General features: G+C 39.8%; 1 protein-coding gene across 3 annotated transcripts in view; it reads left to right on the forward strand.

Annotated features, from left to right (window-relative positions):
- Positions 1-3,766: 3,766 nt before the first annotated feature.
- The window catches only part of PLPP1 (phospholipid phosphatase 1), a 94,479-nt gene continuing 73,535 nt past the window's right edge, over positions 3,767-24,710 (forward strand). Inside the window, exon 1 of one of the 3 annotated variants that reach the window (XM_082726009.1) lies at positions 3,767-4,273. In XM_082726009.1, the coding sequence (XP_082582135.1) occupies positions 4,216-4,273 (58 nt within the window). In that variant the 5' untranslated portion in view covers positions 3,767-4,215. The remainder of the gene's footprint in view (positions 4,274-24,710) is intronic. The other 2 variants (XM_082726010.1, XR_014310401.1) reach the window with 2 other exon arrangements.

Raw genomic sequence — 24,710 nt, forward strand, 5'->3', positions numbered from 1 at the left:
CAGTGGATTAGGGAACCAGGGTAGATTTGGGGTTGAGTGGGTGTTAGGAAAGCAGAAATAATGGAGGTGGAGTCACAGAAATCTTTGTTTTTGAAAAAATATATATATTGAGTGTCTGCTTAGATCAGACGTTTGCTAGGCAACTGCACTCACACTTTTTCGTGTTTGATCATCACAGTAAGCCTCTTAAGAAAATTTTGGCTTCCTGAAAACCAACGACAGCATAACATTCAAGCTCTGCAAGCTTGACACTGAAGGAGAGGGTGGATGGGAGGGGCTACCTCGGTGCAGCCCGTTTGCCCACCCATGAAGTCCCCAAGGCTAATCCTAGAGGTTCACCTCCTTCTATGGTTCTTCCCATTTGTGCACTGGCTCAAGAGTTAGCAGAAGACATTAACCCTCATACCTCTTAGCAAAACTGTAAAAGGACTGGGAGCCATAAACAAGATTTTAGGAAGGATGAAGGGTAACGAAATGGAAATACACAGAGAAAATGATTTGAAACCAGATAATCCAGTTTACAAAATAAGGTTTGCCCTTCTTCAGTTTATAACCCGCTACAGAGATTAGGACTTCCTCTCACAGCTAGATTACCTGTTTTAAATTACTCTTTTCAGCAGGTCCCTATGCATTTTCAGTGATTCTTCTTTGCCCCCAGACACACTCTTAAGGTATAAACTGTTCTAACCGCACTTTTAGAATCTTATCTTCCACTCACCCACACTGTGAGGTTTTTCACCTGTCTTACTCAGAGGCCTCAGAATAGGCGACTGGTTTTGCCTCTTTGCTCAAACCATTCTTCAGTCCACTCGGCACTCTTTCCTGTCTGCCCAAATTGTTTTATTCAGGGTATTATGGTTTGATTCAATTAAGCTAGCTCAAGTAAAAGGTTTTCTTAGAGTAATATGACATGTGAGTTCTCAGAAACAGGACTCAGCATACTCTTTAGCCTTGTATCAGTGGTGAATATTTGAGGCTTAAACAATTGTTTTTCTCTCACATATGAAAAAATCTGGAGGTAGCTAGTTGCTGACTGTTTTAGTGGTTCAACATTATAATCTAAAGACTAGGGGGACTACTCTTCTTGGCTTTTTCCTCATGATCACAAGATGGTTGCCATAGCTCTAAATATCATGTTCATGTTCAAAGAAAGTGGAAAGAGAAGGGAAGGGAAGCCAGTCTTTACCTTTGGTCAAGAGAGCAAGAACTTTCACAGAAACCTGCCAGTAGATTTCTGTAACCTAGCTGTTCATAAAGGAAGTGAAATCACAAGCCATAAGTGATTACTATTGAGACTATATAAAGAACTTCTACCCTGGGGCACCTGGGTGGCTCAGTGGGTTAAAGCCTCTGCCTTGGGCTCAGGTCATGATCCTGGGGTCCTGGGATCGAGTTCTGGCATTGAGCCCCGCATCGGGCTCTCAGCTTGGCAGGGAGCCTGCTTCCTCCTCTCTCTCTGCCTACTTGTGATCTCTGTCAAATAAATAAATAAATAAATAAAAATGGTAAAAAAAAAAAGAACTTCTACCCTGGGGTGCCTAGTGGCTCAGTGGGTTAAAGCCTCTGCTTTTCGGCTCAGGGTCCTGGGATTGAGCCCTGCATCAGGCTCTCTGCTCAGATAAATCAACCCAATAGAAAAATATGCAAAAGACAGGCCATTGACAAAAGAATCATTTGTGGTAAATAAATTTAGAGAAAGATGTCACATTAGTGATCACAGAAGTCAAATTATGACTACATTGTGATAACCACTCATTATGACTACATAGTATAATCACGAAATTAACAAAAATGAAGACATCTGAAAAATAAATGTTGAGGGGCACCTGGCTCAGTGGGTTAAGCCTCTGCCTTCGGCTCAGGTCATGATCTCAGGGACCTGGGATGAGCCTCGCATCCCCCTGTCTCCTCAGCAGGGAGTCTGCTCAGCAGGGAGGCAGGCAGAGAGAGAGCCTGCTCTCTCTCTCAGAGAGCCCCCTCTCTCTCTGCCTGCCTCTCTACTTGTGATCTCTTTGTCAAATAAATAAAATCTTGAAAAAATAAGTAAATGTTGATAAAAATGTGGAATGGTCACTACTGCTAGTGTGGGTGAGGTAAAATGGTACAACCATCTGGGAGTACAGTCTGGGATTTAAAAAACAGGATATGGCTTAATACATCTTAATGGACTTTCTTTTGTTGATCTATTTTTAAAGTTATTAACTGTAACTCCTCCAAAAGGCAAAAAATCTGTTAATATATTAACTGTTTTCTTTACCTCCTTCTAACGTAAGAAAATGTCTTCTGGTGTTGGCAGGGGGATGGGAAAGTACACCTCCCTATGCAGTGTTTCCAGAGCTATCAGGCAAAACACTTACTCCTGCTTTGTGTGCCTGCTGTAAGCCAACATCACAATGTTCATTTAATTACACATCAGTCTTCCTGACGGGGCGGTTGGCTCCTAGAGGGCAAAGATCTTTTCTTGTTCATTTTAGTGTCTCTATAGTGTGCACTGAGTTTGATGTATATCGAGGGACTCAACAAATGCTGAAGGAATGAATGAGTGAATAAAATAAAATTAATCAATAGGGTTTTTTGAATGTTTACTTTTGAAAAGGCGTTTTTAAAAAGATAAATGTTTATTTCAAAATCTGTTTAAATAAAGCACGGTCCCTAGACTATGCCCAGCACACAGTAACAATAAATATGTTTTGAATGAATACCAACTACTTAGCTATCACACATAATTTCAATTTACTGTGGCCTTTCACTCTGGGGACTTTGTACTTTACTCTGGAAGTAAAGAAAGCCATATCAACAATGACACATCTTCTTGTTATAAATTGTTTAAAACAAAATGATATTGCGACAAAAGGTGAAATACAAAATTTACATTCTTTTTTTTTTTTTTTTAAGATTTTATTTATTCATTTGAGAGAGAGAGCGAGCGAGCACAAGCAGGGGGAGAGGCAGGGAGAGAGGGAGAAGCAGAGTCCCTGCTGAGCAGGGAACTCAACTCGGGACTCCATTCCAGAACCTGAGCTGAAGGTGGACGCTTAACCATCTGAGCCATCCAGGTTAAAGAAAAATGATTTACACTTGTTACAATGGCGAGGGAAACTATTGCTATTGGGGGGTCAAAATTACTACAATAGGAGAAAGAAATTTTGCTTCACTTTGAATACAGTAAAGACAGGTAGGAATTTATAGCCAACAAACAAGCAGAGTGAGGGGGTCAGTGGATGGAAAATTACTATGAAGACACAGAAAGGCAGGCCAAAGGTGGAGGATCAGTTATTTGATCACGTATCAAAGGCATCAGACAGCAAGGAGCGCGATGACTTAGCAGGATTCGTACTAATACTGGGTTCAGCCAGACCACACTTGAGGGCCCACATCGAAGCCTAAGCAAGCAAAAGGCTCACAGGAGCCTAAATAACGCTCGGACAAGTCTCCCCCTGCCTGCCTCAGACCTCTTTATTACCCAATCCTTACGGATAAGGATGGCTGGAAGGGGGCGGGATTGTGGGCCCGGAGCCTAGCTCTCCTTCCCGGCAGCAATAATCCCCGACCAGGACTCCCGAGACATCCTCCTGCGACCACCACAGGAACGCCCGCCCGTCAGAGCGACGCCCCTCGCCTCACAACCGGGGCGCCCCCAACGTCAGCGAGACAGCAGTGCATCCCAACTTAGGGGCGGGGCCCGCAGGTCGGGCGGGGCGGGGCTGGCGGCGCTGATTGGCCAAAGCTCTCGGGCTTGGGGTTCCCGGCCCCGCCCCACCGCCCCATTACTGGCCGTTTAGAGTTCGCTGGGCTCCCCTCAGCCAGCGAGGCCGCAGACTGGCCAGTCCCGCGCTGCCCCGCGGGAGGGGCCGAGCCCACGTTCCTCCTCCCTACCGGTCCCATCCTTAAAGCACGGGTTCCGACGCCCCGCCCGTTGGAGCGGGCTCCGGGATCGGGACAGCTAACCGCCCCGGCAGGCCAGGGCCTACCGAGGAGGGCCCGAGACCACGGAGCAATCGCGGCTGGCACGCGAACGTCTCGGGGCGTGGGAGCTGCGAGGGCAGGGGTCCCCGGCGCCATTGTTGGCCGCCAGCGAGGTCCGGGCGGACCTCGTCTGCCCTCAGAGGCGCTTCTCCCGCCGAGAGGAGGCACAGCGAGGGGCCGTCGCCACCCCGTGGCCCAGTGTCGTGAATCGTGTGCCTCATCTACCGCCCGCGTCGGGCCGCCGGGACCATGTTTGACAAGACGCGGCTGCCGTACGTGGCCCTTGATGTGCTCTGCGTGTTGCTGGGTACGTACGCGCCGCCGGCCCGAGGGGCGTGTGCCCCGGTGGGTACGGGCGTGTGTCTTCTGGGAGGGGACTCGCGGACAGCTGCGGACGGGCGTGGGGGCGGCGTGTGTGCGCCTGACGCGCGCGCCTTTGCTGGGAGAGACTCCGGGGGCCGCTTCCGAGCCCCGGGATCCCGCTTTGCAGCCTGCACCCGGCCCCCGTGTGACCCCCTCTGTCTGTCTGTCTCCTGCGGGTGTGCTGAGCTCAGCTCTGCTTGGACGCTGTTCACGCCTCTGCGCTCAGTCGCTTGCTCCTGTCTTCTGTTTCCAGTTCCACTCCCAACAAGAGCGGGGTGGGCTCCTCCCCTCCACGCCGTAGGGAAACCCAGTCACTGGCTTGTCAGGTTCAGGAGCGACACGGAGGTTTGATTCACTGGGGGTTCTCAGTAACAGGCGCCAGTGCCTGGTTTATCTTACTTGTGGGAAGCAGTTTGATTTTTCATCTTTAAAAGGCTAGAACGTTCCTAATTAGAAGGTGTTACCCGGTTGTAAATTGTCACGTTGCCAGTGGGCGTGAGGATGCCAGGTTTCTGCCTATAGGTCCGAAGAAGATTGCCTTTTTGGGTGTGTGTGTTTGGGTGTGTGTGTGTGTGTGCGCGCGCGCGTGCTCCAGACCTCTTTCCTTTTCTGTACAGACCTTGCCATGGTGTAGCTTTCCATCTCCAGTGACAGCGCACAAGGAGCGCTAGAGGTTCTTTGGCTGCAGCAGATTTGGCGTTGTCTTCCTCATGGAAGAGTTCATTTCTGGGGCTGCTGGTTGCCAGGTGCTTCTTTCTTTTGACAAGAAAGAATTGAAGTCATCTGGATGAGGGATAGGCTTTGGAAGGAAACTTTCATCTTTTTAATATGTATTTTGTAAAAGCAGTATGTTGCGAACTATTTAGATGTTCTTTAAAAAAAAGAAAGAAAGAAAAGAAAAGAAGATCTGATTGAGGTTTGGGGGGCCCTAATCAAGTATGGAAGTAATGGTTCTGGCAAGTTCCTTGGCTGGGGGGAATCTGTGACTTGAGAATCCTAGGTGCAGGTGTGCATAATAGCTTTTCACGGATAAGAAATTCCCCGGGTTTGAATCCCGAATTCCACTTTCCTGCCTCAAACCTGTCCACTTAGGCGCTTGCAGTCTTGCTCAATTCTTAGAAATTCTTCTCTTTGAGGTAAAAATCCCTTTTTATTTTCTATGAAATATCTTTACTGTTGACTAAGACACTTCCTGTAGACCTCCACAGTGAATTTTTGGAGTTAAGTTTAGGAAAGCAAAACAACGTTCAGGAACACTATAGAAACACGAGGAACTTTTTCAGTTGTCAAAACATATTAATAACTATATTAAATGTATTGAATTTGATTTATTGACGATGAAAGGTTTATCTTTGGTAAAGATGATAAATTTCATTTTTGTTTAGATTTGTCTTCCAATGTAGTTTTTAAAAAAACAGTGTTACGTTAGTTTCAGGTGTGCAGTATAGTGACTCAACAATTCTTCATATGACTCCATGATCATCAAAATAAGTGTACTCTTAATCCCCTTCACCTGCTTCACCTATTTCCTCACCCACCTCCCCTTGGGTAAGATGTAAAATTTTAAAATGTACTTTAACCCATACTCACTGTCAGTAGGGCTTCGTTAAGCTTCATTTATATTTTCGAGAAGGGAGGGGAAAATGGTCAGAAGTAATTTTGATAATTCTAATATATTGGCTAGTACCCTGTCATTGCTGCATATTGTGTACTCTCAGAATTATGTATCAACTTCCTCTTCTCCTACCTTGTGAGAGTTATTCATTTGTAAAACAAATGTCAGGTTTTTTTCTATGGGCCAAGCACTGTATTAGGACAAATGAGACATAATACCGCTTTAAGATAGCTAAAGCTAATATTAATAATCACAAAGTCATAAGGTAGACCTGTGTATTGTTTGTATGTTTTAAAATTTGCTTATAATGGAAAAACATTGCAAACAGTCTTATAAATTATAAGTTCTTCTTGTCTGTGTTTTCAACATGATGCAAATAGTACATAATTATACTACAGAGGTAAGAATAATTTTATTGCTACATTGACCTGACAGTTGCAGGATTTATGATGGTTCCCAAAAAGATACAATTGCGTTTTTTATTTTAAATGTCTTTGATGGTTTTGGAAGGATTTGCTTTGGGGACTTATGGATTAAGTATGTTTTAGAAGAAGATACCTCATCTGTTTGAAACATGTTTTATCTGTTACTGTATTACTCGAGACTCTTTTAAAGTAATTCAGAAGATTTTCATCATGGGCCCAGAATTCCCTTTTCCTAAACAGAAAATGAAGTACTCACTTCTTTTTATTTTCATATAGAAGATGACAGTAGATTTAACAGTATCAGTCCTCGATTACAAACAGCAATGAAAGAGAGCGGTGGGGGAGGAGATAAAGAACTTTTTCATGCTGAGTTTTGGAAGGTAGTACATTTTTTAAAAAGATTTTCATTTATTTATTAGAGAAAGAGAGTGTGTGCTCAAGAGAGAGTACAAGCAGGGGGAGCAACAGGGAGAGGGAGAAGGAGAAGTCGTCTCCCCACTGAGCAGGGAGTCTGATCCTGGCACTCTGGGGTCATGACTTGAGCCAAAGGCAGACGCTTAACTGACTGAGCTACCCAGGTCCCCTGGAAGGCAATACATTTTGATAGCAAATTCACCTTTTTATTGGAGTGTAAGGGTTATTTTAAATTTGGTTTTTATTCACTTTCCTGACAGCAGGAGATTGACACCCTAAAATTAGGGGTTATCAACTTGGCATTAACTTTATTCATTTTTTGTGGAGAATATACAGGTAAGAGTTAACTATACCAACAAAAAGATGATTAAACACTTCTTAAGTACAGGGTTATGTGAAAGTGATTCATAATTACAATGTGAATATGTTCCAGGTTCTGTTAATGACCACTCCAACATCATACAGTGTATCCATTTTAATATGATGATGTTACATGATTTTGCTACGTGACTACTTTATAATTTTATGGAGTGTGATGTCTGTTGATGTGATCATTAAACATGTGTTTTTTTGGTTTGTGTGTATGTACATTTGTGCCCCTCCATCATCTTTATTACTATAAAACATGAATTCTCCATCTGATATACCCAGGTGATTAGTTCCTTCAGTGGATGTGGTAAGTTCTTAGAAAAGGAGTCAGGATTTTGATAGATGGTATGTATTTGAAATGGAACATAGTCTTGCCATCTTTCTCTGGCTTTTTTGATGATGAGTTCTATCATTATAGATAAGGCTGGCTATAAGCATGTGAGCATACAAGAAAAGCTGCTCTATAGGGAATGATAGTGGGCTGGTGTGAAAGGAACAGTGTTTTTGCCTGGTGTTAAATGGTGTCCTGAATAAAACTTACTATTGTTTAATTATTGAGAGTCATTCCAGATTTTATCCACTATGGCATAAGGCTGCCAGTCAGTGGACACTGAGTCCACTGATTCAGTGGCACACTGGTTGAAGGCTGATTCTGCCAGGTCCATGGTAGGTCCTAGGGATACAAAGATGAGTAAGACAGTTCTTGCTCTAAGGGAGATCAGGGTCTAATGAAGAACAAACAAACAGGTTACGGTATATCGTGGTAAGCATAATAATGGAGGTATGAAATAAGTACCCTTTGAATTCAGAGAAGGGAGTTATCTTAGACCTGATCCCTTATAAACTAATGGTTTGTTTATACTTAGTGATGCAAAAATGACAAAAGTTTCCTGGAATCCTTTTTTTTGCCTTGATGCAAGGCAGTAGTGACCCAAGTAAGTACCCTATGTTGATGACTTTTTTGTCTTGAATGGTGTCTTGAAGATTTAGGTGTAACTGGTGTCCCATGGTGTCTTGAAGATTTAGGTGTAACTGGAAAAAACTTTTTATATGCTTGTGTTTTGCTATGTGGCAGTCATTTGGAATACCTTTTTTGGGCTCCATATTCTTCTTTGCCCCTCCACCTCTGTTCACCTTGCTCTGTGCTCTGGGAAGCATGCAAATTATATGGGCTCTATCAACTGACCTCTTATTTTATGATTTCTGTTTGGTTTTGGCTGATGGTACATCAGTAGAGGCATGGAATAGCCAGTTCTCTCCTGCTGGATTTGTGTTGCTAGAACTGTTGTGTGATTTTGTGAATAGGTCTCAGCTTCTCTCAATGGCCCTCTCTGCCAGCCAGCTCCAGTTACAGATCTTTTTGGGTTCTGGTAACCCCGTAATTGCCCCTTAGCCCTAATGATGATAATGGCCTCCTGATGTTGGTAGCTTGGGAGTATTCCACCATCTCTTGCTACTTTACCTAAATCCTGCCTATACTTATAAAGAGGATTCATTAAATTCTGTTGAATACCTTCTTTTGACTGTGTTTGTGGTTTGTTGGTTGATTTTTGGTTGGGGCCCTACTAATGACATTCATACATGTCCAAAACAGATTTGACGTAGCTTCCCTTTCTGCACTTAACACCTTTTACAGCTGCTCTTTATAGCAGGTGCAAACAGAAGCTCATGGTTTCCAAGGTCATAGTTTCCTTAACAAGCTCCAAATGTGGTATGAACATTCTGCTAAATCAGAATCAGTAGATTAAGAATAAAATCTGGCAGCAAAGAGCTGGCAGCCAATAGTAGGTGTTTGTAGAATCCCTGTTACTTGTTCTTCCTCAAATCTATCTCAAATACTGATACCATATGTTGTTGCCATGACACTGACATCATTCTGCCCCTTAAGTATTACCCCTGAGGAGTGGTCTCTTTCTTGTCTCTCAGTTTGGGCCTGTTTCTCAAGGAAAAAACAGTAAGTATTTAGTGAAAGATTTTCATTTGGTAAATAGTCTGCAGTATTTTGTGCCTTCCCTTTTTTCCTGATGTTTGTTTGTTCCTTCATTCATTATTGAGCATGTATTTGTTTAGTATCTGCTGGTGCTTGGCATTGTGTTGGATGCTGAAGATAAAAATAAGTAGATCAATACATAAATTGGACATAATGCTTATCCTGGTTGCTAGCCATTTCAACCTCCATTAACTTTTATTAAGCAAACTTCTTTTCCTTCTGATTAAAGTTTACTGGGTTTGTTTCTCTTTTTTATAAAAAACTTTCTCTTTCCTCCAAGCCACAGTGAAAAGGAAATCATCTCAGAAACTGAACAAAGTGGGTGCCTAGGTGGCTCAGTCATTAGGCATCTGCCTTTGGCTCCAACCATGGTCCCAGGGTCCTGGGATTGAGTCCCACATCAGGCTCCCTGCTTGGCGGGAGGCCTGCTTCTCCCTCTCCTACTCCCTCTGCTTGTGTTCCTTCTCTCACTGTGTCTCTCTTTGTCAAATAAATAAATAAAATCTTTGGGGAAAAAGAATGAACAAAGATTTGTTAAGCTGGCATATTCTTGAGTTAGACTAGAGTCCTGTTGCAGGCCTTTTCTACATTTAAGTGGCCGGTTTTGAATAAAAGCAGAGGCCTGGAAGAAAATGCTATCATTTGGCTCCAGTTGGCTTTGTACACTTGAGCTTTAACTTAAACTTACCTTGCTTGTGGAAATGTTCAGAGAATGTTCTTCTCTATAGAGTTTATGAAATGTAAATTCTTCCTTATTATTCACTTTGAATTACATCCTTTTGGAAACTTCTGAGCATGCTGTGGATCTTGATTAATCTTTTTCTTGTTTAGTCATTTTTTGGGAGCTCTACCAAAGTTTCCTATCTGCTCAGTTTGGGGAATTATTCTGATTCTTGTGGATAAAAAATTGAAGTTTACATTGGTATTGTTTACCCTACTAAAAGAAGTTGGAAGAAAGTCACTAACTTCTCAGATTTTAAGTAAGCTGATTAAAATGTAGCTTCCATTTTATGGAAAGGAATTTGGAATGTTAATTGTCCACTTCCTCCTAATTTAGGTAACTTAATTCAGCACTTGGGATAGAAATTACAATCTGTTTAGCAAGCTAATTAGGGATTATATAGACACTGTTTTATTTCTCTTATTCTCTTAAGAAAGCACTCACCATTCAGATAGTACAGACAGTGGTTATAAGTAGCTTTCTTCTTCCATCCTTCTTATTTATTTACCTTATTTTTCATTTTTACTATTTTTTTCCTTCTCTCTTCCTCCTTCTTTCCTTCTCTGCAACCTTCTTACTGTCTAGGTTTGTTTTGTTTTTTAAAGATTTATTTATTTGACAGACAGAGATCACAAGCAGGCAGAGAGGGATGGGGGGAAGCAGGCTCCCCACTGAGCAGAGAGCCCCATGTGGGGCTCTATCCCAGGACCCTGGGATTACGACCTGAGCTGAAGGCAGAAGTTTTAACCCACTGAGCCACCCAGGTGCCCATTATTCACTGAATGCCTAAATGAGCCTTTGGTAAATGTCTTACATAAACTTATGCAGTCTTTACAAAATTCTGAGGTTTTAGCTTCATTTTATGTCATAGCACTGGCATAAGAAATAGGTAGAAAAATAAAACGAAAGCCATGGATCTCAAATAGCTCTTACTTACTGTGGAAGACAGACTCATAAGAAATAGTGGCAATACTGTCTAGGTTAAAATTGAGATGGCTTAAACAGAGTTTTTTTTTTTTTTTTTTTTTTTTTTTTTAATTTTCTTCCTGAAACTAGTCTTACATTGGGAATGACTTGTTCTTTATAAACTGTAAGTTTCTCTTTTTCTTTAAAATAATAGAGAGGTAACATAGTCTAGTGATGGACTCTTTTTTTTTTTTTTAAGATTTTATTTATTTGACAGAGATCACAGGTAGTCACAGAGGCAGGTGGAGAGAGAGGAGGAAGCAGGCTCCCTGTTGAGCAGAGAGCCCAGTGCAGGGCTCCATCCCAGGACCCCAAGATCATGACCTGAGCCAAAGGCAGAGGTTTTAACCCACTGAGCCACCCAGGCCCCTGTGAGACTCTTGATATACATTGCTTAGGTTCACATTTCATTTCCTCTCTTTACTAGTTTTGTGACCTTGGGCAATTTTCTTCTTTGTGCCTCTTCCTAATAATAGCACCTACTTTATATGGTTCTGAGGCTAAAGTAAGTCAATTTGTAAAAAGCTTAGAGCAGTGCCTTGCACTTCGTGCAGGATGTTTGTCAAATAAGATTAATCCTCTCTAATCCTACCAACTATAACATAATTTTAATAGAAATAACATCAACTAATTTTGTGTTAGGGACAAAAAACAGTCACAAACTTTGAAACATTTCCCATGAATACTCATGGAATGTCTTTGAAGCTTATAGAGCAACTTGAAATAATAATGTTATCAGTCATGTGTAAAAACCACATATACAATCTCCAAGTAGTGGTAATCCCAACAATGGTGGAAACTGATCTGTGTAGGTTGTGTTAGAGAATAATTAAACAAATAGAAAAACTTTATATATTCATAAATCCTGAATTTCAACTTAATCAAGAAAATGGAGTTAGCTGTATTCTGTGCCACCTTCACTGTTTTTATTGCCCAAGCCATGGGAATGGTCACTCCTCATATAAAAGTAAACTTCATTAAAAAAAAATGGACATTAATTGTACATCCTCGTTTGTGTAAATTCTGTTATTTGGATTCTCAGCAATTAAGTGGACAGCAAAGAAAAAAATGTTGTGTAATACTTCTCCATACCCTCCACTCCCTCTTACTCACTTCCCCATATCCTCTTTTCCCTCTCACTCTTGCTTTTTTCAACCAGATAGTTATTTCAATGTATTTTAATCTGAAATTGTTTTTTTGATGTGTGTGTGTGTGTGTGTGTGTGTGTGTGAGAGAGAGAGAGAGAGAGAGAGAGAGAGAGAATAATGCTAGGTTTTTAAAAATATTGGGCTTCACATTATCTTTATTAAGTGAGCACCCATTATGTGTTTAATACAATGTTAGGAGCAGTAAATGCCATTGTGAAGAAGGTAATGTCTTCAATCTTTAAGAAAATTATAGATGTTTGTAAATGCCACAAGAGAATTAAAACAAGGTTAGAAGAGAGTGAGATGGTGGAGGGTGGCAATCTAAAGGAAGTCTTCTCTGAGGAGGGGATATCTGAACTGGCCATGGAGGAACTGGAAGAAGTTGATTTTAGGTTTAGGGAAGAGCAGGTGTTGAGAGCCAAACAGCAAAGAGCATTTTGCCACAGGGATTGTAACATTTGTAACAGTGTGACTGGTATATAGTATGCATCCATGGTATTCATAATAGTGAATTTTGTAACTTATTTCTAACTCTCAAAGTGGATAATAATAACTCACAGTTATTTAGTGCTTACTAAGCCCTGTGTGGCCTGTAAAGTCTCTTAACCACTTGATCAGAGACAGTAGCTTGGTCATCCCCATTCTGTAGATGATAGAACTGAGGTATAGAATAATTGGGAAACTCTCCCAAGGGAACCCAGCTAAGAGGTGGTACAGTCAGGACTTGGGGAATGTATTTTTAAGGATTATAGGTTTTTTTTTTTTTTAAGATTTTATTTATTTTATTTGACAGAGAGAGAGATTACAAGTAGGCAGAGAGGCAGGCAGAGACAGAGGGGGAAGCAGGCTCCCTGCTGAGCAGAGGGCCCGATGCGGGGCTCGATCCCAGGACACTGAGATCATGACCTGAGCCGAAGGCAGCGGCTTTAATCCACTGAGCCACCCAGGCGCCCCAAGGATTATAGGTTTTGAATGTGGATTCACTGGTCCAGATTTAGGAAAAGTGCTAATAAGTGGAGAAGTTGAGGAAGGAGAGGTTAGGGGATTAGTTGATTCTAGAAACAATCATTATTTTTAGGTAGCCTAATTGTTTTATGGCCATCTGAATTCAGTATGATGTGACTTCAGAGTCTATTTTGACTTATGATATTTTGAACATGTGCCTGCTGTCCAAAGGGGCAATTTAATTTTTCATAACTCAAACTCCTGATTACTACTAAGAGTTTGCCAGGAGAGTATCTCATACTGGAAGATGTAACTAATTTGCCCTGTTTGGTAACATACCCACAGATTTTTCTTTCAGATAGCTTTGTCATGGGCATTTCTGTACAGGAAAGGAAGACCTTTGTCCTTCACTGTACTTCATGTGAGTCATGTGTGAGAGAGTTCAGAGTCACCTTTCTAGTTCATTCCAGCAGATAAAGTTAGAATCTCGTGATTTAGTTCTCAGTGATCATTGCTTGGAAATGTTTCCTGAGTCTTTTTCAGGGTGGGGTGCCTAGGAAAATGACATATAGGAAATATGTACTGGATGAGCTCTTGAGTTAATTGGCAGCTTGTTAAGCCAGGTTCTGCCTTGCCTTTTGGTGCATTTACATCAGCACTAAGAGAGATGGGTTGGCTGCTTAGGTGCTCTGGGGTAAGTGATGAAAAGTGAAGAAAACCATTATTCACTGAATGCCTAAATGAGCCTTTGATAAATGTCTTACATAAACTTATGCAGTCTTTACAAAATTCTGAGGTTTTAGCTTCATGTCATAGCACTGGCATAAGAAATAGGTAGAAAAATAAAACGAAAGCCATGGATCTCAAATAGCTCTTACTTACTGTGGAAGACAGACTCATAATAGTGGCAATACTATCTGGTAAGTTGTGTGCTGGATAGGTTTTTGCTTTGAAGTTTACTAAGTTTACTAAGACAGGGTCTCACTGGAGAGGTACACAGAGCCTTGAAAATAGAGATCAGTAGGTATTTTAATGAAGTCTATCTATATTTCAAAATGATTTCTCCTGAGATGTTTGCTTTTATCCTCTGGCAGAGATAATGTATACCTTCGGGAACATTACTTTTGGCTAGTGCTAAATAATGTAAGTAATTTCTGTAGACAGTTGAGGCCCCATCTGTATTAACTGGGTGAAGACATAGGAGGTGGGTGCTTAGAAAGTGTGTGGCACATGGTAGGTATTCCAGTATTTGCCACATGAATGTATAGGCAATGTATTTGAGTCAGCCACTCTTCTGGGTTTGAATTTTAGCTCTGTTACTAACTCTATGATATTGGGCAGGTCGCTTCAACTCTTGAATGAGTTTTGTCATCTAATGAGGAAAAAGATGCTAATAGTGCATTCCTCCTATTGCTGTGAAATTAGATGAGAAAATGTATGAGACAATGCCTAGTGAAGTGTTTAGCATAGTTCTGGCCTGTGCTGTTGTTATCTTTCTTAAATTAATAAACCAATTTGGTGCCACTGACCCGGTCTGTTACGCAAATTTGATGTGACATGGTATTGACTTTTCTTTTGGAACCTTATTTAGTGTAGTTCTAGTTTCAGCCTAAAGAGCATGGGAATCTGGTTCATATTTCATTTTTTAGTGCCCAGATCATTTTGGGAAATGTTTCAATTATTTCTAACCTATTTCTTTCTGCTATCAAATACCTCAGTAAGATCTTCTAATTTTACTTTTAGGTGAATGGTATTCCTATAGGTACCCAAATGAATGTTTGTGCTTGGAGAGAGATTAGTAAAATAGAAATAGGTGTGTGAGCTAGTAATGGCATGGTTTGGATAGTGGTAACTTCTCTTGGTTCTCAGTTCCTAAAACATGAAGGTTTTTTATGTCTTAAATATAAACTGGTTAAGAGCTAACTTGTAGTTCAGGTTGAAGGAGCTAAACATAAGCTGTTCTCATTGTAACTTCTTTTTATCAGTAAGAATTTATCCTTTCTTTCCATAGAGTTTAAGAAGAAGATGTATGTAGTGGTCACACCCATCTGCAGTGTTTTGGGATAGCCCAATTTTAGCTGTTAACCTTCTGCATAAAGGCAGTTTACTAAGTGTATGACTAAATGTAATTAAAAAATCATACTTTTATAATATTAACTCTAAACCTATTATTAAAAAAACACAATTTTTAAAGCAATATCCCAATTTGATTGGAAAATGTACCTAACATAGTTATGCAGTTTAACAGAAGCAAGTGACATTTATTTTTATTTTTTTCAAATGGCATGGATAAGAGAAAGGAATTTTAAAAGGGCAGTTTTCGGAATATGTATTGTTTCTGACCCACTGCTCGAGTTGGCCAAAAGGTTTTGTTAAACTTTGATGTTATCAAAACTTGTTAGGCAGGTTATGGGTAATATTCAACTTTATAACTAGTGTTGGATATCTACATTAATACTAACTTTATGTACCACTATATGAGTGAGATTCTAAGTGCTGCCATTGAAGATAGCCTAATTATGAACCAAATGTAATAACAAGTAAATTACCTTTATGGAGATGTTTTTATGTGGACTTTCTCCTTTGCTTAGAATATGATGTCATGGATGTTTTCCAGTAGTGCAATTTCTTTATGTAACTATTAAAATAGTTCAGAGTATGATCTAATAATTAAAGCTGTTGGCTTGGAAATCAAATTCTGGTCTTGCTTCTGCTACTCTCAGTGATCACATGGGCAGGATCTCATGGGCTGCTTCATTTATTCATGTGTACTTTATAATGAGAATAATAGCTGCCTATATATATCTCAGGATTGTAGTGGTAAGCAAACCTTGCTTATTAAGAAGAGTCAGTTGCTACATAATATATTATAACAGAGACACTAGGGGACTTATAGTAGGAAGACAGAACACATAGTATTCAAAGGGTTGTTTTGAGCAACTGGAACAGACCTATAGGTGATCAGTTATAAGTCTAATCTAGTCAAGAATGAGGTGAGTGTTCTCAGCAGAAAGTAGGAAAAAGGTGTAAAGTGTTTAGGAAGTAGTGATGGGCCTTGATACAAAGTAATCAAAGTAATACAGGCCCCCTGCTTGAATTTTCTCTTTTGCCATACTTAGGTACACAGTTTTATCAGTGACCAAGTGGCTCATGAAATCTTGCAACTAGTTTATTATTCCTGTATCAGTCATACTGTAAGAAATGGGGGACATGTGTTATCTTGAAAAGCCAATGTAAAATATAATTTGGTCAGACTGTCTGAAATTTCAGTGAAGGGAGATTTTGATTTTTTTTTTTTTTTTTTTTTTAGATTAATGTTTGGGGGCACCTGGGTGGCTTAGTGGGTTAAGCCTCTGCCTTTTGCTCAGGTCATTATCTCAGGGTCCTGGGATCAAGTCCCACATTGGGCTTTCTGCTCAGTGGGGAGCCTGCTTCCTCCTCTCTCTCTCTCTGCCTGTCTCTCTGCAAGAGATCTCTCTTGTGATCTCTCTCTGTCAGATAAATAAATAAATTCTTTTTAAAAAGATTAATGTTTGCCTACCATTTAATTAAAAAGGGAAAGAAACCACAGTTTTAACCAAGTCTGATGAATATCAGGAGGTTATTGTATCAACAGCAATTTGTCTTCTGTGAAGTCTGTCAGATTCTTTTGGTGAAGATCTGATGCACCAAGGGAATCTCTTTTAACCTTGTAATTTGCTTGTGCTATGTTCTGTTCCATTGACCTGCTGGATAATAAACATGACCTGCTGGATAATAAACTCTTTGAAATAGAGTGATTGCATTATCTGAGATTGTGTTTCTGTTTTCCTCAGTACAGACTAGTTCATTAGCCAATTAGTGATTAAAAAGGTGAGACCTCAATGTTACTGTGTAGCTGTAGCTGTCCAACTGATTTATGTAGGCCATATTGGGGTATAGATACTATTGAACAGTTAAGGATTTCATCTACTCTCTAGACATGGAAACTCAACACCCATTAAAAATATAGCAGAATTAAAATTCCATGGCCAAAGTTGTAAGAAAATCTTGACAAAATTGAGTCCCATTTGAGAGCATATTTTTTGCTTGCTAATAACTTAAAAAGTTATTAAATTTAAAGGCACTGAGCTATTCAGTACTCACTACTGAAATTTGAAACTCAAGTGAGCCTCTAGAGCCTAAAGGCACTGATGTGGGCTTTTTTTTACTTTACTTAAATTTTGTTGAGTATTTTGTAAGTCAAAGTTGTAGTAAAAGTTGACAAGTTTGACATTTTGAACTGTCAGATATAACAAATAATGAAATCTTACAGTTCATACAGCGGCTAGCCATAGGCATATTTCAGTGAGTTATCTAAATATAATTCAGGAGAAGGTGTTTATGTAATATGACATACAGACATATTAATATTTATTATAATAAAGGGTGTGAATCATATCTGTGTATTCGTCTTATCTATGCAAAGTACTGTTAGGCAAAATAAGAGAAACAGACTGTTATTCCATTTTAAAGAGGTTAGAATGGTTTACTTTGTAATTTCAACAGAACTTTAAAAAAATTTGTTTTACCAAGATATGAAATAATTTCCATTTATTTTTACTAATGTATAAAAGTTTTTAGAGAATTCTTTTGTATTTATGGGATGCATAAAAAGTTAAGTGTGTGGACACTGGAAACCTACAGGTCTGAGTTTGAATTCCAGTTCTTTCACCTATAATTAAGATAAATCACCAACATTCACAGCTTCAGTTTCTTTATCTGAAAAGGACTGGGTCTTTATCGGTATATTCTCTTTGGCTCACATGTTGTGTGCCACACTTTTTAAAAAAAAAAGATATATCTTTTTTTAAAAAGATACCTTTTTTTAAAAAGATATATCTTTTTTAAAAAGTGTGGCACACAACATGTGAGACAAATACCTGTGGAATAAACAAATGCCTACTATGTAACTCACATAAGCCAAAGAGAATATACCAATAAAGACCCAGTCCTAGAGCATACTAGCAGGGAGAAGGGCAGAGGGACCAGGAGAAACAAACTCACTTATGAGCAGGGAGCCTGACTCTGACTTGGGGCTGGATCCCAGGACCCTGGGATCATGACCTGAACCGCAGGCAGATGCTTAACTGTGTGCCACACTCTTAGGCAGAGGAGATTCATGGAATCACACAAATAAATACAAAAATGAATCAGTTAAGTGCTATAAAGGAGAGGGATGGGTATTATGAGGGCTTATAAAAGAGTTTTGAATAGGAGAATATGAGGTAGCTTTTTAAAATGATGAGTTTAGCTATAGGTTAGAGTAAAAGATGGATTAAGGCTGGAAAAGGATGGATTTAGGGAAAGGAATTGAGAGGCAGGGCAGTGGGGTCAAGGGGAAAAGGGAGGGGAAAAATGAAACAAAATGGGACTGGAGAGGGAGACAAACCATAAGAAACTCTTAATCTTAGGAAACAAACTGAGGGTTGCTGGAGGGGAGGGGGATGGGAGATATGGGGTGGCTGAGTGATAGACATTGGGAGGGTATGTACTATGGTGAGTGCTGTGAATTGTGTAAGACTGATGATTCACAGACCTGTATCCCTGAAACAATACGTCATATGTTAATAAATAAATAAAAATTTTTTAAGAAGGCTGTTGAATTAGTCCAAGTGAGATCATGGTAATGAGACTAAAGAGGTAATGGTGGCGATGGAGAAAGGTGGATGGATCTGAGAATTCTGGGAGGTAAAATGAAAAGATTTTGGTGACATATTGGATGTCTGGAAGTTGGAGATAGTGAGGATAGTTCTGAAGGTTCTGACTTGTTTAATGGATTGTTGTTGATTCCTGCCAGTACTGAGCTGGGGAGCACTAGGAGAGAACCTGATCTGAGATAGGAAGAGGGGTCTGGAAGAGATAATTTTTTAAAAAAAATTATTTTTTTGAGAGAGAGGGAGACACAAACAGCAACAGAGAACAAGAGCGAGAAGAACAAGAGGAGAGGGAGAATGCAGGGCTTGATCCCAGGACTCTGGGATCATGACCTGAGCTGAAAACAAATGCTTAACTGATTGAGCCACCCAGGTGACCCAGTTCTGGTTTATGTTTAAGGTGCCTTTGAGATTTTGAAGGGGAAATGTCAAGTTCTTGTGTGCATAAATGGGTCTAGAGCTCAGAGGAATGGTCTGACTTTTGAGAGGGAGTCACTGATGTATTAATGGTAATTGAAGTTATGAGGATTGGTGAAATCCCAAATGGGAGTTACAAAGTGAGGAGAGAAGGTTTAAGATGAAGTTTTGAGAAACACTAGACTTTCAGATTGTTGAAAAAAATGAAGAACATCAAGACTGAGAGGGAACACTAAAAGCTGGGAGAATGTTCCTGGAAAGCCAAGTGAAGAGAGTGCCCCAAGGAGAGAGTGGTAACAATGTCTGCATTCTCTTGAAAGGTCCAGTAAGATAAAGTCTGAGAAGTGTCTATTGGATTTTGTTACAAAAAGGTCATTGATAATCTCATGTAAGAAAGCAATTTCCATATTGGAGTGCTCTGAAAAGTGGGTATTAGGTGAAAATATGGAAATTGCGGGTATTGGTATTTACTTTAAAATGTTGGGGGGATGTCTGGTTGTCTCAGTCAGTTAAGCATCTGCCTTCAGCTCTGGTCATGATCCCAAGATCCTGGGATCCAGCCCTGCCTCAGGCTTGCTCGGTGGGGAGCCTGCTTCTCCCTCTCCCTCTGCTCCCTTCCCGCTGCTTGTGCTCTCTTTCCCTCACTTTCTCTCTCTCTGACAAATTTAAAAAAAATAAAAATCTTAAAAAAAAATGTTGGACTGAGAAAGGAGAATATAGTAGAGAAGATTCCAAGCACAGGCCAGCAGAATCATTTCTGAGAAAGTGAGCAGATCAGTTAGGGCTATCAGCTGACATACTAATGGCCTAAAATAATAGGTTCTCATGGTTACTTATGATATACCAGATGGGGCAAGAATAATCTTGTCAGGTATAGGAATACATTTTAGTTAAAAAAAAAAAAACCAAAAAACTCCCACGTATATGTGTGTTTTTACACCCAATATGGTACATTGAACTCATGATCAAGAATCGCATTCTGTATCTACTGAGCCAGCCCTGAACCCCTAGGAATACCATTTGTATATCAATGGTCCTGTATAGGAATAGTTAAACTCCTCTTGAAGAACCCTCTTTGCTGAGAACAATAGATTACTTCATACCTTTGTTTTCCAAATAGCCATTACCAAGTATGGTGGAGTTTGGGATGTGGAGCCTGGCAGACTTGGTTTCAGAAATCTGCTTTGCTATGTATTCTTCTTTTGGGTCACACAGATGGTTATTTCATCCTGCTGAGCTTCAGTTTCTTCCCTTGTGTGATGGAGAGAATTTGGTCTGTGTAATAGATTTGTTAGGAATAAGTGAGAATCTTTACAAATAAAGCACCTGGTACTTAACAAGCACTTAACAAACTAATGCCTGCCTGTCTTTTTTCTTCCCAGGTAGCTGATGTTCATTGTGTAGTTTCATCATTGTATGTTTGCCTTGAAGTAATAATTGGTGGGAATCCTTGCTTCTTCAGCTTATCTTCTGTGTAAAATAACTTGAGTAGTACAAACAAATATTTTTGGGAAAATGGATGTATGATTTGCTACTGCAATAATCATAACCATTAAAAAAGGAATTTTACCAACTTTTTTGGCTTGTGTGCCTTTAAAAAAAATGTGTGTGTGTGTGTGTACGTTAAAACTTACTAATTTCGATGTGCCACTTTGGTGACTTCCTACCAAAGTAAACATTTTTATGTTTTTGTTTTGAGACTCATCTTAGTATAATTTTATTTTAGTTTTGAACCCTGGCCAGTTGGCATAATTTCAGAGTAGATGTGATGGATCCACATAAATACTTCTAAGGTTTATATTATACAATATATTTTTTATTGGGAGGGGTACATGAACTGTCAAATGCATTTGTGGTTTCAGGTCTGGATTTTATTTAGTAGGCTATTGAAAATTTTTGATTTGTAATTTTGACTCCTGAGTTATTTCCTACTCATATTTTGAGCACTGAGATAACTAATTTTGTACCAAAATGGTGGAATCAAATAATTCTGGTTTCCTTTGTTACTAAAGCAATCTCCCGAAAGGTTTTTAAATCTGCCCCCAACCACCAGTTGGGTGCCTCTTAAGAGGCAGGTATGCATACATTTTTCTAGAAGATGACTGTTCTAGAAATTTTAAAAAGGTATCAGTTTGCCAGCTTTATTCAAGAAACAGTATAATAGTAAACACACAGTTATTTTTTTTTTTAAGATTTTATTTGTTTATTTGACAGAGAGTGATCACAAGTAGGCAGAGAGGCAGGCAGAGAGAGAGGGGGGAAGCAGACTCCCTACTGAGCAGACAGCCCAACTTGAGGTTCCATCCCAGGACCTTGGGATCATGACCTGAGCTGAAGGCAGATGCTTAACCGACTGAGCCACCCAGGTGCCCCTCACGGTTGTTATTCTTTGGAATATAGGCCTTCCCACTGTGTGGGAGAAGTTATCTCTTGGCCAACTACAATAAGAGAGACTTTGTTGGTTAAGCAAAGCTTGTGGATGGGATTGCTGCAACTGGAAGACTCATTTTATATTTAGAGAAGTAGCTTAACTAGGTGTTCTCAACTGGATACATGACGCTTGGTTTTAAAAGCTTAAATAATACGTAGATAGAACCCTATAGGTCATAATTTCTTTAATGACTAAGTAAACTTTTCAAAGAGGAACCTCTTCAAAGAAGAATCTTTCCTTTGATTCACTATCCTAGGTTGTTTTCTGAAATTTGTTGGCCATTGACAAGCCTTTGAAGAAAGCTATCTAAAGTAATGTAGCTGATAATTTGATGAAAGCTTCTTGTGTATGTGTTGCTAGATCTTCCAAGTTTGGTACTTTTTCATTAGAGGCAATAGGCAGAGGGAAAAAATAGGGAATAAGTACCATTTAAGCTCTCTTAATGTGCTTTGTGTTATGTTAGGCACATTACTTGGCTCTTCGTTTACAACTGTTATGGAAGGTATATAAACAGTATTTTTTTGCATTCTCCATATGAGGTAATCCAGCTCAGATAGGTAAGTAATTTGCCCATGCTCCCTTAAGTTTAGTAACTGGCAGAATGCCAGAAGTAAACTCAAGTTAGGTGGGGAAGTCCCAGCTCTATGCAGGACCTTACCGTGCCACATCAAAGGAAAGATGTCAGAAGTAGCTAAATAGAAGCTAGAGTAGCAAGTAGATGTTAGCTAGTTGGAAGGTGGGGTCATTGTGTAGAGTGTGGCAAGAGGTTTGAACAGATATGGGAAATAGAGAATGTGAAATGAGGCTTAAATCAAGAGTGAAATTCACTCTTTTGACATACAGTTCTATGAACTTAGACAATTTATACTTTAGGGTCATGTAACTACTGTACAAGATACAGAACTGATCTGTTACCCCAAATATATTCCCACATGCTGTTCTTTTGTAGTCACATCCTTCTGCATCCTATATCTCTGGCAACCACTGATTGGTTCTCTATCCTATAAAGTAATATAAATGAAATCAGGCAGTATGTAGCCTTTTGAGTCTGACTTCTTGACTTAGCATAATGCATTTCTAATTAGGCAACCACTAATGATGTAAATGTTACTGTACAATTTTGCTACAGTTTTTGACCTTGAACTCTCAAAATGCTTTTATCATTCCAAATTCCAGTCTCACATAAACAGAATTTTTTTTTTTTTTTGCTGAGAAATGATTATAGTTACAGCTTCAAATATCAAAGAAGCCCAAAATAGATTGCTGATAAGTGCACAGAGGAGAAATTAAAATAGAAGAAAATTAGCCGTCTCTCCCACACCCTATTACGTCAGCCATCTCCTTGCCTTTTGTACATAGAAATCTGCAAGGAAAGTGTGCTACTGTGAACTTTGCCATCTTGAAAAAGAAAGGGAACAGCTGTTACCATGAGAGGGTGGAAGGAATATATGTTCCTGGCCAGTTGGCACTGTGTGTCTTTTGGGCAGGGAACAACAGGTGACCAACTTCTTCCTTTCTATTTTTGTTGGTGTATGAATAAATAGGCTGTGTGTGTGTGTATGTGCACGCATGCATGTAGCAATCTGAGTCCATATTAAAATAACCTGCCATTTTAGTCCTGGATTTCTTTTTTCAAAAACATCTGTTTAAATATATACACAAATTTACTTTGTGTGTCTTGATGAACTAAGAAACTGCAAGGTTGAGTGCATTGTAGGTCATTATTGACAGAAAAGTACAAAAAGTAAAATCCTTCTTTGGTAAATGTCACTTATGAAACCTCCTTTTCTCCCTTTTGTCCCAACTTAAATACAAAATGAAAAAAACCCCAGCAAGATACTTAAGTACTTTTTATAGTAAAACCATAAGCCACAGAGATGTTGTGGTCAGTTCAGGCCGGTGACCAGAGTACAGGTGTTTGTAAAAGCCCAAGGTTGCTCTGTTTCTTGAACTCTTGCCCCGGATACTTCACGTACCATCTCTGTGAATCACACCCAAACACAGTGCTGTCGACCCCTCCTACCTGGTGCAGGGCTCTTTCCACTCTTCCACCTCTATCTTACACAAACTCATCCTTCTGCAGTACAGCTTTCACCAAGCCCTTTCTTGCTCAAGAGCCAGTGTTGGTTTTTTATTTTTTATTGAGACATATCCACGATATTTACCTGGGACAGAACATCCTCACAGTATAGTTTCACTTTACCCTTTCAGATTTCTGTTATTTCTCAGTGCCTTACTTGAGTTGAATCATTGTGTGTGTGTGTGTGTGTGTGTGTGTGTGTGTGTGTGTTGTCTGGCAACAGATTGAGCTCAGTGATCAATCTTTAATGCATTTCTAATTCCATTTCCCATTGCAGTTTTTGAGTGTGTTAGTCTCTTTATTCCATTACAGTTGTTTTGATGTTTTTCTCTCTATGAAAACCTCCATTTATCCTTTGGTCTCTGATTTTTTTTTTAGCAAATGATACTGTTTGCCACTTCAGTTTTTAAAAAAAAGATTTATATTAGAGAGGGATTATGAGCAAGAGGGACAGAGGAAGAGGGAGAGAGAGAATCTCAAGAAGATTCCATGATGAGCATGGAGCCTGATGCAGGATTTGATCTTAAGATACAGGATTACAACCTGAGCCAAAACCTCAAGTCAGATGCTTAACCGATCATGCCACCCAGGTGCCCCTGTTTCCCACTTCATTTAGAAGGATTTAGAGTTAAATAAGTACATGTTTGAAACCTGGATCTACCACATATTATCACAGCTGATAGCCAGTAATACACATCTGAGTTTTCCTTTCTCCAGCCCACAACCACCCTGCTGTGGACCTCTCTAAGATCCTCAACTGAAAGGTTGAAGCAGAACCCAGCTTTTCTAGCACCAGCTGGTGTCTGTTCTGAGTGGCCAGTGCTGGTGCAGCACTAGTTGTTAAATATTTTTAATTTCACCCTTATTATATCTATGACTTTAATTAAGTTACTTATCCTTTCTGAGTCATCCTCTCATCTTTAAAATGGGGATAATAATACCTGTTTTACAAGGTGACTTTGTGCATTCATCAAATACTTGTTGAGAGCCTGCCCTCTTTTAAGCACTGACTTAGGTGCTTGGGATAGATCAGGGAACAAAACAAAAAAATTCTTTCCTGATGCAGCTTCTATTCTAGTATTATGAGGATGAAGTGAAAATTAATGTTAAATATTCAGTATGGTGCCATACGCACAGAGGTATGCACACTGTTTTAGTTCACTAGATTCTTTGCCACGCTTTTCC

This window comes from Mustela nivalis (assembly GCF_964662115.1).
Source record: "Mustela nivalis genome assembly, chromosome: 3".
NCBI classification, from domain to species: Eukaryota; Metazoa; Chordata; class Mammalia; order Carnivora; family Mustelidae; genus Mustela; species Mustela nivalis.